The following is a 17,901-nucleotide window of genomic DNA, read 5'->3' on the forward strand; positions in this document are numbered from 1 at the left end:
AGAGGAGTTTTAAATTTATAGAACATCTGCTAGCCAGAGACTGATATTAAGGAAAGCCCTCTGTGAAGGGGCATATGCCACACTGGCCCTGAGAGGGTAAATGAGGCCAAATGAACTACCCAGGCTGCACCTGGAGGAGGAGTCAGGAAGCAGGGATTGATTGGAAACAGGCTCAGCTGAGCAGGAACAGGTGGGGCCTATATAAGCCAGCAACAGAGGGGGGCTGTAGGGGAGTAGTCTGCAGTCACTCCCTGAGAGGAGGGCATCTGGGCTGGCAAACCGGCAGGGGGGGTAGAGCTACTAAGTAGGAAGGAATCCAGGGGAAGAGCAACATTGTCTGGGAGTAAGTAGGCCACTGTTTCTAGATAGGGTCCCTGGACTGGAACCCAGAGTAGAGGGCAGGCCCAGGTTCCCCAACCAGCCACTGGAGGAGTGGAATGCTCAAACCAGTAAAGGGAAGACTGCCATTTTGTATAGTCGGACTTTGATATCCCTAAAATCAAAAACACTGGATCATAGTAACCTGGCTGGATGGCCTAGTCACGAAGAGGAGGCTGCAGCTGCTGGAGTGAGAGGGGTCTGCAAAACAAGAGGACAATGGGAGAGACCACCAGAAGAGGGTACAACGCCTGATAAAGCGAATCCCTAATGGTCAGGAGGAGGCACCACCTGCAGTGAGTGAACCCTGTGACACCCCCAAACAGGGTCCAGAGAGAGCAACCTGTTCAAACTCACAGAAACTGGCAGCAGGGGAGCTGGCTTCTCACTAGGGGCATGGCCCCTGAAACTCAGGGGTGGGATCCTGCACTTGTTTTGTATATACCTCAGAATCAGTAGGTTTAGGCCACTGTCTTAATTCTAGATTATGACTTTTCCAACACTTTAATCCAGGGTTAACAAATCACTATTGTATACCATTGTATTGTAGTAGAAGACAGCTACCCAAAGGCAGCGTGGTAGCCAAGACACTTTTACATTAGCCAAAATTGTAAGATACCCAAGACTCTTTTCACAGCACAAAATACAGCTGATATTTGTGCAGACTTTTACAAGTTTAAGAGCTACTCACAGTGCCTCCTGGACTACTGCTACCAAATAGAAGTAAATGAATCAAAGGGCAAACGTGGAAATAGTGTTGGAAAAAGTGATCCATGGTATTTTTCAGACTTAGAATAACTAATAGTAAGGAAAAACAGTTTTCTTTTCCACAGAGAAGGAAGGCTGAAATTTCATAAAATGTAAAATCAGCAGGAGATTGAGCAAGTGAAAACTAATTGGTACTTATGTCTACTTTTTTTTCTTAAATGTCACTGAGTGTCCTCAAGCACTGGATGACTCCTGCTGGTTTTGAACTCTAGTAAGTAAGAGATAAGAAATTAAGATGTCCATATTATGTTTTATATTAACTTGAGCCATTTGAGACAAATCACCATTTTATATGAATTCTAAAAACACTTTAACCTAGATTTAAAATGATACTTTCAGGTAAAAATTCAGATTTGAAATGTATATATGTAGTACACAAAGTGACTGTCCCTCACCATAGCAGTTTAGTTTGTCAAAGTTGTTAGTGCTCCAAATAAGCTGTTAAAATGTCAGTTATATATGAAAACTAGAGACACAAATAATGAAGGGTTGCTATAACTAGTCAAAATACATTCCAGTCCAGTGTTAGTCATTCAAGTTTTAATAATGATCTATACATGTGTCCTCTTTAAAATAGGTACTTTTATGTTTCATTATTAGGGACTTACCAAATTCATGGCCATGAAAAGCGTATCACAGACTGTGAAATCTGGTCTCCCATCGTCTTTTGTGTGCTTTTACCCTATACTATATAGATTTCACAGGGAGACCAGCATTTCTCAAATTGGAGGTCCTGACCCAAAAGGGAGTTGCAGAGGGGTCATAAGGTTATTTTAGAGAGGCTGCGGTATTGCTACCCTTACTTCCGCGCTGATTTCAGATCTGAGCGGCTGGAGAGTGGCAGCTGTTGGCCAGGTGCCCAGCTTTGAAGGCAGCGTCCCACCAGTAGCAGTGCAGAAGTAAGGGTGGCAATACCATACCATGCCATCCTTACTTCTGCGCTGCTACTGGAGGCAGCTCTGCCTTCAGAGCTGGGCTCCCACCTGCAGCCACTGCTCTCCAGCTGCCCAGCTCTGAAGGCAGCGCCGTTGCCAGCAGCATTGCAGAAGTATGGGTAACAGTACCACAACTCTCCACCTACAATAACCTTGTGACACCCCACACACACACCCCTTTTTGGGTGAGGACCCCTACAATTACAACACCATGAAATTTGAGACTTAAATAGCTGAAATCACGAAAATTACAATTTAAAAAATCCTACGACTGTGAAATTGACCAAAATGGACCGTGAATTTCGTAGGCCCTTATTCATTATCCATTAGAACTAGGTCATTGGTATGTTATTAGCACTACAAGTCACTTTCTAGCACGGCCCCTTACAAAAAAGCCATGTCACAGAATGGGGCCTTTTGAAGGAGCATAAAGAAGCTGTGTTATTGGTCAGAAAAATAAAAACTTCCTTTAGACAAGTCGCATACTGCCACTGGGTCCCTTATTTCACAGCCAGATCAGTTTTCCTCCCACCTAATGACAAGTTACAGCCTGGCTGGAGGCAGCAAGCAGCCCTGTGACATAAGGACTAGTGTCAAACACTGTGACATTTGCCAAACTTAGCACTAGAGACTGGTGGTCAAAATAGAGACTATCGATCATTTCCCCCAATCCGGAAAATTTTCTTAAGTTATGCTGACCTAACAATACTAAACAAAAAGTATAGTAAGTAAATAAATAAATGAAACTATGCAGAAACAAGCTCAAGGGATGGGGAGGTTCTGCCCATATCCTCCTTCCATGTGTAGTAGTCCAAAAGAGTAAGTGGCATAATCAAGTAGAACTATCTTAGTTTAGCACTACTGTCTTACTATGATCATAGTCTCTCTATCTTGTTTATATGCAAAGGCCAGTTTGTTCAGTACTAAACAAAGAAGTGCAAAATCTGTCTTTCCTGCAGATCTTCAAGAAAATCTGATAGAAAAATCTAGGGAAATTTAAAGTATTATAACTATCATACTAGCTAAGCAATAAACCCAAAGTATCATGACACAGTTTGAAAAGTTTATTAGGCACTAGTCAGACTGATCAATGAGGGGGCAGCAAGCTCCCTTATGAGCCTGGTCCACGGTGAGAACCCCAGCCTCCTGTCACCTCCAGCTACTAAGAACGGAAGCTGCTAGTATTTCTACCAGATTCCTCAGGGCCTTCATCTTATTTATCAGCCTCTGACTAGTTAAGTATCGGACAGGGTTTTTTTTCAAACTCTATTTTGTAATTTATATCTTTCACTTAGCCCTATCTTGTGTTAAATTCTGCAAAGCGTTTTAGGAAACAATTTAAAGAAAGGTAAATATAGCATATAACTTGCATTTTCTTAAACTATCAGCCCTGACTAGAATTTAACCCTCATGCATCAAATTTATACTCAAAGATAGCTCAATGAAAGTATCATATGTTTTCAGAGTACCCTTTTATATTACAACCCAATATATTCTTTGACTTAAGAGCATTGCTATGTCTAAGAATCAAGGTAAGCATTCAAGACAATTATGAGATTATTTACACTTGTAATAACTGAAAAACTAGGTTACATTTGCTGAATACAATGACGTATTTAACCCTACTCTCGCAGTAAACCAAGTTACACTGTCTGCATTGTAACTTGGCCTATAGCCAACTGCAACCTCTTTATGCCAAGTTACCTATAATAATAGTGATAGATTGTATAAAGTTAGTTAAGGTTTATTTAACTTAGGGCTTATCTATACAGTGGGGTAATGTGCTCTAAGGGGGTGTGACTTCTAATGAGTACTAACATGTTGCATATTAATTGGCCTGTGTGAACCCGGCCGGTCTGCTTTAATGTAGTGCTTTTTGAAACAGTACTATGCTAAAGCACACTAGGAACCCTTGTTGGCATGCACTAAGGTCTACATGGACCAATTAATGAGCAACACGTTAGTGTGCTTTTTCAAATTACACCCCCATAAAGTGCATTACCCCACTTTGTAGGCATGCCTTTAGAGCAGGGGTAGTCTATTTTCTGTCATGGTCCAAATGTCTTGGTCAAGGTATTATCAGGGCCCAGACTCCAGAGAAAATAAAATGATGATCATAGAACTGGAAGGGACTGCGAGAGATGATCTAATCCAGTCCCCTGCACTCAAGGCAGGATTAAGTTTTAACTAGACCATCCCTGACAGGTGTTTGTCCAACCTGCTCTTAAAATTCCCCAATGATGGAGATTCCACAACCTCCCTAAGCAATTTATTCTAGTGCTTACCCACTCTGACAGTTAGGAAGTTTTTCCTAATGTCCAACCTAAACTGCCCTTGCTGCAATTTAAGCCCACTGCTTCTTGTCCTATCCTCAGAGGTTAAGAACAATTTTTCTCCCTCTGCCTTGTAACAATCTTTTATGTACTTGAAAACTGTTATGACCCCTCTCAGTCTTCTCTTCTCCAGACTAAACAAACCCATTTTTTTCAATCTTCCCTTACAGGTCATTTTTTTAGACCTTTAATCATTTTTGTTGCTCTTCTGTGGACTTTTTCCAAATCTTTTCTGAAATGTGGTGCCCAGAACTGGACACAATACTCCAGTTGAGGCCTAATCAGCGCGGAGTAGAACGGAAGAATTACTTCTCGTATCTTACTTACAATACTCCTAATACATCCCAGAATGATAGCTTGTGATCCACTATGACTCCCAGATCCCATTCCGCAGTACTCCTTCCTAGGCAGTCATTTCCCATTTTGTATGTGTGCAACTGACTGTTCCTTCCTAAGTGGAGTACTTTGCATTTGTCCTTATTGAATTTCATCCTATTTACTTCAGACCATTTCTTCAGTTTGTCCAGATCATTTTGAATTTTAATCCTATCCTCCAAAGCACTTGCAACCCCTCCAGCTTGGTATCGTCCGCAAACTTTATAAGTGTATTTTCTATGTCATTATCAAAATCATTAATTAAATTAAGTAACCAGTAATCTAGTAGGGCCTCCATGTTGGAGTCAGACTTTGGGGCCTTTTACTTATGGTCACATTGGTCCTTTGCACTAATCAGTGAGGCTACAAAATCAGTGTTTTCTGAAGTACTTCCAGATGATGCGCTCAGTTTCTTCAAAGTCGGGAGCTGTTTCAGGAAATCCAATCCCTCTTGGCAAAGAGACCCCTGATGTTGGGTCACTGGGTGGAAGAGGGAGGTTCCCCCCCCCCCCAATATTTCCTGATAGTTAAAACAGAGGGTGACTCTGGACTGTAATAAATCTCTGGGGAAACAATTGATATTTGGTGAACGAAAAGTCAAGACTGTCACCCAGGGACCCTTCATGCTGCTCCTAGAGGGAGGATACTGATTATGTGCTCTGCACCTACGGTACCTTCCAAACATCAGAAGTATCTCAGAGGAGATCAGTGTTGCCAATTTTGGATCTTGTTTTGGGGGCTGTCTTCCTGTTTTCAAGAAGTGCTCAGTGGTCATTGTGGCCCACCTGCACAAATGCATGTTGCTCTACTTGGACAATTGGCTGATTAAAGATGTTATTCTGGAGGGGTGTCAAAAGATCCATCCACTTCACCTTTGAGGTGTTAAGAGCTGCTAGGGTTTGATAAACTATTCATTCCCAGCTTGTCCTTTGCAGACAATTGCAGTACATAGGTCGGGAAGTCTTTGAATTGACTCCTAAAACATGATCTAAGATATCACCCATCTGATAGAAAGGATAAGAATGAGCCAGCAAATGGACTGTTCTGATTATTCTATGGATGTTGAGTCCCATGGCCCCAACTATAGTCATAGTACCCTGGCACATCTCAACTTGAGATAACTGCAGGGCATGTGCATTGCATCCAAGTAACTAATGACCTTTTGACTCCTTTATTTTGTGGCAGTACATGGAAAAATTACAGTCAGGAATGGATTGATCCAGATATGTTCAAGCTGGGGAGGGAAGCTTATACAGAATTGTCTCCTTTCCAGAGAGCTTGGACACTCCAGGAACAGGTTGTACACATGTTTCCGAAGTAAGGGTGATCCTGTATGCACTAAGGATCTTCAGAGACCCTGGTATATTCCAAATGCTAATCCCAGTACAGATAGACAATTGGACTAACGTTTTACATAAATAAGCAGGGCAGCATTGGGTTGCACTTCATGTTTTGGAAAGCCTGACAACCATAGGAGTGGGATCTCCTCCATAAAACATTCCTAGTTGCAGCTGTGTTCCCCTTCCCATCCAGGTATGTGGCACAGCCTGTGTTTATCCATGATACATTCTTCTGCATCAGGGAGTTGGCAGAGTAGAGTCTCTTATATTGGGTTCCATAGGGAGGGAAACTCTTCAACTCACTTGAACTTCGAAGCTATCAGTCTTCTGCTTACTGTACCCAGAAACATCCACATTAGCAAATGGTGCCTGTTCCAGCCACTGAGAAAGATGGCTCTTGTATGTCTCTCCCTACCAGAGGGACTAATGGAGTCACGGTACAACTCAGATGGGTTCAGTGATCCTACTAGCCCTGTGCTGGCCCAGACAGATATGGTTCTCAGTTGCAGGTGGTCATAGTAAGTCTTATGAAGTCACTGGGAATTATTCAGAACCTGGGGCACCTTGAACATACCTCTTAAGCATATTCAGATATTAGTCCACTTTGTAGTTTCTTATTCTCAGTGTTAGCATTGGCCGCGTTGCAGCCTTGTCTGATTCAAAGGACATCCTTTGAGCTTCTTGCACTCCAGCAGTGAGAATCTTAGCAGTTGATAATTTTAGAGAAGAGAAAGATACTTAATCTATAGTTCAGACAGGATTCTTTTACCATTTCCCTTTGGAACAGGGGGGATCAACTTTTAAGGTGTGTCAGTGCTCTCAACTTGTTTACTCTTTCTTTGGCACACATTTATTAGTCAATCATTTTGAATTGTCTGTCATAACGAAGCTTCATCTCACGTGCAACTGAGAAAACTGGCTGGGATATTTGGAAAGGAGAAAGGAATGTCATGCAGTGGTTAGAGGGGGGTTTGCCTCTTGCACTACCCCTTTACTGTTGCCCTCAGGCGTCAAAATTCATTAATAGAACTCCCTCAGGTCTTAGTCTTGCACTATGAAGGAAAGGCCTAGGACTCAGAAACCTGTTGTAATGAAATCTTCAGCAAAGCAGAACTATACTCATGTATTCTTCTCGAATACTTTAAGTGAAATGATTATTTAGTTAGATATATTTGCATGTTACAATTTTATCTTGACATATTATTCTTTTAAGTGGAAGGTAAACATCATATTTGAATTGGTTTGCTCCTTAAACCACTTGCTCTTGCTAGGAGCACACCTTGCCTCTAAAACAGGGTAGTCAATAGGTGGACCACCGGCCAAATCCGGACCATGAGATGCTTTTGAATGGACCCCAAAGTATGTGTGTTTATGCAAAAGGAACAAAACGAGATCAAACTAGCAAGGGACATAAAAGGAAACAAGAATACATTCTACAAATACATTAGAAGCAAGAGGAAGAGCAAGGACAGAGTAGGCCCATTACTCAATGAGGGGGGAAAGACAATAACAGAAAATGTGGAAATGGCAGAGGTGCTTAATGACTTTTGTTTCGGTTTTCACCAAGAAGATCGGTGGTGATTGGATGTCTAACATAGTGAATCCCAGTGAAAATGAGGTAGGATCAGAGCCTAAAATAGGGAAAGAACAAGTCAAAAATTACTTAGACAAGTTAGATGTCTTCAAATCACCAGGGCCTGATGAAATGCATCCTAGAATACTCAAGGAGCTGACTGAGGAGATATCTGAGCCATTAACAATTATCTTTGAAAAGTTGTGGCGGACGGGAGACATTCCAGAAGGCTGGAAAAGGGCAAATATAGTGCCCATCTATAAAAAGGGAAATAAGGACAACCTGGGGAATTACAGACTAGTCAGCTTAACTTCTGTACCCGGAAGGATAATGGAGCAAATAATTAAGCAATCAGTTTGCAAACACCTAGAGGATAATAAGGTGATAAATAACAGTCAGCATGAATTTATCAAGAACAAGTCGTGTCAAACCAACCTGATAGCTTTCTTTGACAGGGTAACAAGCCTTGTGGATGTGGGGAAGCGGTATCATAGAATCATAGAATATCAGGGTTGGAAGGGACCTCAGGAGGTCATCTAGTCCAACCCCCTGCTCAAAGCAGGACCAATTCCCAACTAAATCATCCCAGCCAGGGCTTTGTCAAGCCGGGCCTTAAAAACCTCCAAGGAAGGAGACTCCACCACCTCCCTAGGTAACGCATTCCAGTGCTTCACCACCCTCCTAGTGAAATAGTGTTTCCTAATATCCAACCTAGACCTCCCCCACTGCAACTTGAGACCATTACTCCTTGTTCTGCCATCTGCCACCATTGAGAACAGCCGAGTTCCATCCTCTTTGGAACCCCCCTTCAGGTAGTTGTAGGCTGCTATCAAATCCCCCCTCATTCTTCTCTTCTGGAGACTAAACAATCCCAGTTCCCTCAGCCTCTCCTCATAAGTCATGCACTCCAGACCCCTAATCATTTTTGTTGCCCTCCGCTGGACTATTTCCAATTTTTCCACATCCTTCTTGTAGTGTGGGGCCCAAAACTGGACACAGTACTCCAGATGAGGCCTCACCAATGTCGAATAAAGGGGAACGATCACGTCCCTCGATCTGCTGGCAATGCCACATCTTATACAGCCCAAAATGCCGTTAGCCTTCTTGGCAACAAGAGCACACTGTTGACTCATATCCAGCTTCTCGTCCACTGTGACCCCTTTTCTGCAGAACTGCTACCTAGCCATTCGGTCCCTAGTCTGTAGCTGTGCATGGGATTCTTCCGTCCTAAGTGCAGGACTCTGCATTTGTCCTTGTTGAACCTCATCAGGTTTCTTTTGGCCCAATCCTCTAATTTGTCTAGGTCCCTCTGTATCCGATCCCTACCCTCTAGTGTATCTACCACGCCTCCTAGTTTAGTGTCATCGGCAAACTTGCTGAGCGTGCAGTCCACACCATCCTCCAGATCATTAATACAAAACCGGCCCCAGGACCGACCCTTGGGCCACTCCGCTTGAAACCAGCTGCCAACTAGACATGGAGCCATTGATCACTACCCGTTGAGCCCAACGATCTAGCCAGCTTTCTATCCACCTTACAGTCCATTCATCCAGCCCATACTTCTTTAACTTGGCAGCAAGAATACTGTGGGAGACCGTATCAAAAGCTTTGCTAAAGTCAAGGAATAACACATCCACTGCTTTCCCCTCATCCACAGAGCCAGTTATCTCATCATAGAAGGCAATTAGGTTAGTCAGGCACGACTTCCCCTTGGTGAATCCATGCTGACTGTTCTTGATCACTTTCCTCTCCTCTAAGTGTTTCATAATTGATTCCTTGAGGACCTGCTCCATGATTTTTCCAGGGATTGAGGTGAGGCTGACTGGCCTGTAGTTCCCCGGATCCCCCTTCTTCCCTTTTTTAAAGATGGGCACTACATTAGCCTTTTTCCAGTCATCCGGGACCTCCCCCGATCGCCACGAGTTTTCAAAAATAATGGCTAATGGCTCTGCAATCTCATCTGCCAACTCCTTTAGCACCCTCGGATGCAGCACATCCGGCCCCATGGACTTGTGCACGTCCAGTTTTTCTAAATAGTCCCGAGATATAGATGTGGTATATCTTGACTTTAGTAAGGCTTTTGATACATGACCTTCTCATAAACAAACTAGGGAAATGCAACCAACATGGAGCTACTATAAGGTGAACGCATAACTGGTTGGAAAATCATTCCCAGAGAGTAGTTATCAGTGGTTCACAGTCATGCTGGATGGGCATAACGAGTGGGGTCCTGCAAGGATTGGTTCTGGGTCCGTTTCTGTTCAATATCTTCATCAATGATTTTGATAATGACAAAGGAAGGGGAATCAGAGGACTCAGATCTCCTAGACCTTTTAAGCTTTTTCTTCCTCTTTTTCAGCATTTTTGGGGGGGTTTTGTGCTTTTTTTAGCTCATTTAGAGAGCGTACAAGCTCATTTGTGGCTTTGGTGGGGTTTTTTGTGACTAGCCTTGCCGAGGGCCTGATGTCCTCTCGCATGAGGTCTTTGAGTCCTCCTCTTCTGGGTTCCATTTCCTTGAGGAGGGGGGAGGAGAAATGCTTCCAGAGCACTCCTGGCCAAACTAGGAAGATGGGGAGGGTGCTAATGAGTCCTGCTTCTTTTCCCAGGATGCTCAGGACCAATTTTAGGATTGGGGGGGGGGGGAATTTGTGACCGCACAAATATGCCCCTTTGTGTTCTCTAGAGGCCCTTGGGACTTACTATGAGTCAATTGACTGGGGTCCTCCTCATCCTTGGAGCCTCTTCCTACTCTGCACATAGACTCACGGTCCATTTTTCCCATGTTGGAGTCAGTTGCTCTGGGGAGCAGGGGATCCCACATGCCTGTCTGACTCATAGCCCTGGGACTTAACAAGAGTCAGGAACAGAAGGTTGTGTGCAGGCTGTGCACAACTCACTGTCTGCCAAGTCTGGGAGGATAATCTCACAGATCAAGCACCATTTGGCTTTCATTCAGTGTGTTTTAGGCTGCTCTGCCATACCTGGAAGGTGCAGAGGAACAAGTAGGGAGGCCCTGCAGCAGAGGCTCCAGAGGATTCAAACACCCAGTTGAAAAACTGGCCCAGGAACCTGAGGGAGAAATCACTGCTCACCACTGCCCCAGATTTTGACCCAAAAAACCCTCAGGCAGATGAGGAGGCAGGAGCACTAAAACCACTGTCTACATGCTGCCACAGAGGCAGAGAAACTGGCCAGGAGTGGGAGTAGAGGGGAAATGGCCAGAGCAGCAGGTCTAAACAGTTGATCTGACTCCATGAGCTGCAAAGTGCAAAGAGCAGCCCAGACCTCAAGAACTGAGGGAGTCAGTGGGCTGCAGAGATAGGCATCTTGAGGTTATTAGCTACAGTAGTTAACAGTGTTTCAGCACCGGCTCCTCAATGTAAGGTTTGCTTGCCCAGTTTTGAGATGCACTATTGTCATCTACCTGTGGTATGAATTGGCTGAGAAGAATACATTACATGTATGTTTTACTTACTTCTAGATGCCACTAGCCTACACTGTAATATTCAAACTCATGCCTCACATTCTCTAGAGGCAGAAACAAGAGAATTGTTATACTGAAGCAGTTCAGAAATCCATCTAATTCACACCCTGTAATACTTCAAAGAGTAATGAGAACTAGTTTAATTTTTACTGGTTAAAGTAAATAAGTTGCATCTTCGTGAACTCCTTGCAGATCTGAGTCTTCAGCTGACACAATAAGAATGGGAGGATATTATGCTAAATTGAGAGAGTTTAAATGTCTAATTGAAATGAAAACAAAGTTTCCCAGCCCCATAGGGATCAACTTTAAGCTCTGGCTTAAAATTCATTCCTCGAAGACAGCATCTTCCTCCCTAACAGTGACTGTGAAAGTTGAACAGTAGATCTGCTATGTAGTATGGTGTTGAATAATACTTTCATTTCCAGGTACTAGACCCTGGGATTTTGTGTTTAATTAGCCCAGACAGCGAGACAAAAGGAGTGACAGCCTCAGGGTCCAGCAAGCTACCAGTTACAATTGCAGCTGCTACTTTCCCCATACCACCATTACCGCTCCTTCCCAAAAGAGCATCTCTACACATGGCATGTAGTTCTTCTCCGCCTCATATAGGCTGCACAGTATTTCACTTGCCTGACCAAAGTGTCCCAAATGCGCCTTACATTTGAATTATTCTCCCCACACACATGTAAGAGACACCAGAAGAGCCTGTGTGAAAAATGATTTACCCAAGATCACATGGCAGATCTCTGGATATCTAAGCCAGTGCCTTAACCAGAAGACCATTTCTCCTGCTAAGAGCACCAGAGGATCTGTACCAGCAGCAGAGACTAGTCACCAAAACCGACAGGTGAAGGAAGGGGAAGTAGGGAACAACAACAAGTACTGCCCATTGGGAAGTAGCACAGGGTGACGCAGCACAAAACAGATGGAGCTTCTGGATTGGGTAGGGGGTGGGACATGGTCTGAAGCTAATGGGCAGAAAGTGTCAGCCAGGGAGCAATGGGCATAAGGTTTGGGAACGGGAGAAGAGGCAACCAGGACATGGGGGCTAGGGGGCAAGTGGGCAGGAGAAGACATGAGATTTAAAAGACTTGGCAAATGCCCAGGGATGTAGGTGGTGAGGGAGTGAACTTGAGGTGAAGGTGCTGAGTTGGTGGGAGACCAGGAGCTACACCTAGAGTGACTGGGAAGCATGGGGTGAAAGCGGTTTGGGTAGGAGAGCAAGAGCCATGCCCAAGCTGCAGTGCAATGTTAACATGAAGTGAAGGTGCTGGGCAGACATCAGAAACCATGGCTAGGAGACAGGGATGAAGGAGCTGAGGGGAGGAGACCAGGAACAATGTCCAACGTGCACATAGAGGAGGATGGAGGTGCATGAGATGAAGAGCAAAGGGGTCCAGGAGCCATGGCTGGGGGGAGGTCTAGTATATGATGCAAAAGACCTTAGGGAACAGAAAGACCAGCAGCCCTACCCAGGACGTGGGGGGAGGGGAAGCAAAGGGTGAAGAAACTGGGTGGCCAGCCTTTATGCAAAGATATGCAGGAGTGGACATAGGGTTAAGGGGTGGAGGGCAGAAGCCATTTGCAGGATGTATGGAGAAAAAGGAGGGGGACCAGCAATTACATTCTGGGTGTGTGCACGGGGGGATGGGATGAAGGTGCTTGGAGTGACTAGCAGTGCACGGAGAGGGGAGGGAGGAGATGAAGTGGAGTGAAGGAATGGAAACAAGGAGACCAGGAGCATGGCCATGATGTGCAAGAGGGTGGCACAGAATAAAAGTGGGGAAGAGCAGTAGCCATGCCGCCCACAATGTGGAGGTGGGAAGGGTGAAGGAGTAATGCTTTGACTGTACATGGGAAGCGGGAGCCAGGAGAGCCAGTGTGGGTGTAGATGAGCTGAAAGAAGAGGGGACCCAGGGTGTTTGTGGCAGAAGGCTTAAAGAGCTGGGGGGCTGCAGTTGTGCCCAGTACATGGGAGGCTGGGGTGTGAAGAAGCTGGTCGGTGAGAACCTGAGAGCATGCCCAGGACATACACGTGTGTGGGGAGAGAGGTGTGCAGGAGCCGGTTGGGGGGGTGAGGAGCCATGTCCATGATTGTGTTGGAGGGAGAGATAAAGAGAAGGGGCTGGGAGACCAGAGTTATGTATCCGGGGAAGAGGAGGAAAGAGCCAGTGGAGACAGGGGACAGCAAATATGCTCAAGGTGCATGAGGAGGATGGGGAGCAAGAGCCATGAACTGGGGCTACATGTCTGGAGAGGGGTTGAAGAAGCTGGGGGTGCAGGAACCAGGCATGGGGGCCATGTGTGCAGGGAAGAGGTGAAGGAGCTGGGAGGGGCAGTAGCTATGCCCAGGGTGTAGGAGGAGGAAACTAAGGTGTTGATGGGGATGGTGGGTCGGTGGCAGGGGCAGTGCCCTATGTGTGTCAGGGGTTGGATGGAGTGAAGGAGCTGGGGGAAGAAGAGCCAGGGTCAGGCTGGGGAGGAGAGTGCGAAGGAACTTGTGAGGGAGCATGGCTAGGCTGTGCGTGGGGCAGGAACAGCACAGTGGAGGGGTGGAGAGAGAGAGACTAAGGTAAGGATAGCACAGATGGAGGGAAGGAGGTCAAGCATGGGAAACAGGAACACCACAGCTGGGGAGATGAGGACCCATGGGGGGGGGGGGCTGGGACAGCACAACTGGTGGGCAGATCGGGGGGGGGGGGAGAAGAAGGAATAGCAGAGCTGGGGGGTGAGGATCGGCAGGGACAGCACAGCTGAGGGGCAGATCAGGCCCCAGGGGAACAGAGATAGCACAGCTGGGGGGGGGGGGGAGGACCCAGGGACAGCAGAGCTGGGGGGGGCCGGGACAGCACAGCTGGGGGGGGGGGGCAGATCAGGCCCCCGGGGGGGGGCAGGGATAGCACAGCTGGGGGGATGAGGACCCGGGGGGGCTTGGATAGCACAGCTGGGGGGGCAGATCAGGCCCCGGGAGGGGGGGCAGGGACAGCACAGCTGGGGGGTGAGGACCGGCGGGGGCAGCCCCACGGGCGCAGGGGGCAGCCGGCTGCCTGGCCAGTCGCTCACCTGCGGCAGCCCCAGGAAGCCGTAGAAGTTTTGCGGCACCTCCTCCACCAGGTCGAAAAGCTCCAGGTCGCCGCTGTCCCAGGCACGGGCGAGCGGCGGCAGCAGCGCGAGGAGCAGCAACAGTGCGCAGAGCCGCGGCGCAGGGCACGGACGGCCCATGGCCCCTGCCTGGCAGCCGGCGGCAAGACGCGGACGTGGCCCCTGCTCAGGTCACTCACGCCCCAGCGGCGGCTCCGCACTGAGTGAGGGGGGAGGAGGCAGGCTCCGCTCCTCCCGCTGCGACGCCCACGGGGAAGGGGCGTGGCTTGCACCCCGACTAATCACCGCCGCTGGCGGCTGTGACCTCACCTCTCCTAGCAACCGCGGGAGACTGTGTCTGGAAGCCTTGGAGGAATGAGCTTCCAGAGCGGGGAAGGGGCTCGCTCCCGCGTGGCTGCTGCCGCCCCCTCGGAGCTTGGCTGAGGGGGGGGAATCCCCCAGCAGGGCCCCCTCTGAGCTGTCCGGCGCCCCCCTCCCCCCGCGCCCTGCACGACAGCGGCGGTGACGCTGCCTGAGTGGGCGGGAGCCCGACTGATGGCGGCGCGTCTCCGCCTCCTCTAGCACAGCCCTTGGTTCAGTTCCTGCCTCGTCCCTTTTGCTGCCCTCCCCCTTCCCGCTCTCTCGCCCACCGCCCGCACGAGACCCGTGCAGGGTACCCAGGCCCTGCCTGCGTGGGGGCAGCTGTGGGGCCACAGCACAGAGGCTTCTTAGATGGAGGGAAGGGGGGTTTCCATCGCTGTAGGTAATCCATCCCCCCCAGAGAAGGGAGCTAGGCGAGGTCTACAGACAGAAGAATTCCTCCACCTACCTAGACCTACGCGGGATGGGTTAGGGCGACTTGACTACAGCCTGCTGTGATTTTTCACAACCCTGAGCAACATAGCTAAGGCGATCTAATTTTTAAGAGTAAACCAGGCCCAGCTAGAATATCTAGTCATCCCCCTCCTCCTCCTCCTCACACCGAGGGGTGGGCAAACTACAGACTGGGTGCCGCAGCCAGCCCTCGAGTTCCCACTGGGGAGCGGGGTCTGGGGCTTGCCCCACTCTGTGCGGCTCTCAGAAGCAGCAGCATGTTCTCCCTCCGGCTCCTAGGCATAGGGGCAGCCAGAGGGCTCCACACACTGCCCCCGCCCCAAGCACCACCCCCGCAGCTCCCATTGGCCAGGAACTGGGGGGATGAGGACCGGAGGGGGCAGGAACAACACAGCTGGGGGGATGAGGACCGGGGGGGGGGGGCAGGGACAGCACAGCTGGGGGGGCAGATCAGGTCCCGGGGGGGCAGGGATAGCACAGCTGGGGGGATGAGGACCCGGGGGGGGGCAGGGACAGCACAGCTGGGGGGGCAGCTCAGGCCCCGGGAGGGGGGGGGGCAGGGACAGCACAGCTGGGGGGTGAGGACCGGCGGGGGCAGCCCCACGGGCGCAGGGGGCAGCCGGCTGCCTCGCCAGTCGCTCACCTGCGGCAGCCCCAGGAAGCCGTAGAAGTTTTGCAGCACCTCCTCCACCAGGTCGAAAAGCTCCAGGTCGCCGCTGTCCCAGGCGCGGGCGAGCGGCGGCAACAGCGCGAGGAGCGGCAACAGTGCGCAGAGCCGTGGCGCAGGGCACATGCGGCCCATGGCCCCTGCGGACAGGATAGCACGCAGAGCTGCCAGGCCGCGCCTCCGCTTACAAGCCGGAGGGGGGACATGCTGCTGCTTCTGGGAGCTTTTTGAAATAAGCGCCGCCTGGAGTCTGCACCCAACTTTCTCCTGCCCCCCAAGCCCCTGCCCCAGCCCTGATCCCCCTCCTGCCCTCTGAATCCCTCAGTCCCAGCCCAAAGGACCCTCCTGTATCCCCAACTCTTCATCATCAGCCCCACCCCAGAGCCCACACCTGAAACCGGAGCCCTCACCACCCCTCCCCCCACTCTACCCCCTACCCTAGCCTGGAGCCCCCTCCCACACCCAGAACTCCTCATTTCTGGCCCCACCCCAGAGCACACACCCCCAGCTGGAGCCCTCAACCCGTCCCACACCCCAACCCCCAATTTCATGAGCATTCATGGCCTGCCATACAATTTCCATATCCAGATGTGGCCATCAGGCCAAAAAGTTTGCTCACCCCTGGGTTACACCCACCTCTTCCTTTGCTCCCAGCTTTGAACTGGTCAAGTTGAGTGCTTTTCTCCATATGGAAATGCACCCAAAGACCCTTAACTCTGCCCTGCTGTGACACCAAGTTAGAGGAGAAAGACATATTTTAAAAGTGTATTTAAAAAATCAGCTAAATCTAATTTGGGACCACAAATACTAAAATATCAATCTTATGACTAGTGCATGGTGTCACTACAGGGCAAAGTTAAATTTTCTGAGAAACATGTTATGAATAATTATGTGGCAAAATTACCATTAACTTCTGCCTCCTCCCCCCCCCCCAAAAATTTCTTAATGTTGTCTATGCACAAGATTTTAGCAAGTTACAACTAGTGAGTTAAGTTTGTGTGAGTGCAATTATGGAGTATTTTTACCTTTAAATGTTTGAATTTAACTATTAATTCCTTGGGTGTATAGTTTTTGTTTTGGTATTACAACATCCTTGTAAAGTATTTTACTCTACATTACTGATATGTACTCTCAATCTTAACTCCATTTTAACAATTTTTACCTGGGAATTTCTTTGTTTATATTAAATATGTAATACATGAACACTAAACAAAAACCTCAAATAAAATGTTATATGATATTTCTAATTACTTAAAGATATGAAACAATTAGCCATTTTCTTAATTTTAACTTTTATGGCCAGGCTCCTCAGTACATTGTGGGTACTTTAGCTCAGGAGTACCACAAAACAATCGGTGCATGCATGCCAGTTAAATGGTTTTTACAGATGTTTTGTTTTGCCAGAGCAGTTCAAAACAGTTGGAGAATACACCACAGTTTCCCCTTCCTTCCAGTTCTTCAAATCCTCTGCCTCTTGCATCTCCTACATTCCCCCTTCTTCTTACAACCCCCTACATTCTTAGTTGCCAACTCATGTGATTTTTATCATGAGCTTGTTGGTGTTTTTTCATAAAGGTCCAGCTGCTGGAAGCAAGAAATTCTCATGCCATCTCAGCTTTCATTTAAAAAAACCCCAAAACAATACCAAACATTTCTAGCTCTCAGGGTTGTTTACAAAAGCTTGAAAATGTGAAGCAAGTGAATCCTAAAGACTCCAAAATCAGGAGGCAAATAAGAAGAACTCCGACATTTATTTTTAACCCAATCTCACTTTAGAATGCTTCTGGTTGGCAATATTTCATTCCTCCACATGAGCATACCCCAAGTTCTCCTTCCTTCTGCACCCTGCTTCAGTCTTCTGTGTGTATGCACACATGCATACATACACACACACAAGTTTATCCTTCCTAACTAAACAAATAAGCCAGTATGGAAATATTGGAAAGATATTAATGGTCATTTTGTCATGAAGAATTCTTTGCTTTCAAAATTGCCACCATGTCCCACTGCTCCCACTAGGAATGAAGCCACAGCTGCCTTCAGAAAAGAGAGAAGGAGATGAGACACCTAGATCCATTGAAAACAATGAAAGAGATACCTTTCTCAAAATGGCCACCAACGGAAGGCAGCTGT

The 17,901-nt window shown here is 47.7% G+C and overlaps 1 protein-coding gene across 1 annotated transcript in view; it reads right to left on the bottom strand.

Moving 5' to 3' along the window:
• Nucleotides 1–14,408, bottom strand: part of DNAJC1 (DnaJ heat shock protein family (Hsp40) member C1) — a 193,245-nt gene extending 178,837 nt beyond the window's left edge. Inside the window, exon 1 of the mRNA XM_065399151.1 lies at nucleotides 14,250–14,408. Coding sequence (XP_065255223.1) covers nucleotides 14,250–14,408 — 159 coding nt within the window. The remainder of the gene's footprint in view (nucleotides 1–14,249) is intronic.
• Between the last annotated feature and the right edge of the window lie 3,493 nt (nucleotides 14,409–17,901).

Source organism: Emys orbicularis, chromosome 2, assembly GCF_028017835.1.
Source record: "Emys orbicularis isolate rEmyOrb1 chromosome 2, rEmyOrb1.hap1, whole genome shotgun sequence".
Lineage (NCBI taxonomy): Eukaryota > Metazoa > Chordata > Testudines > Emydidae > Emys > Emys orbicularis.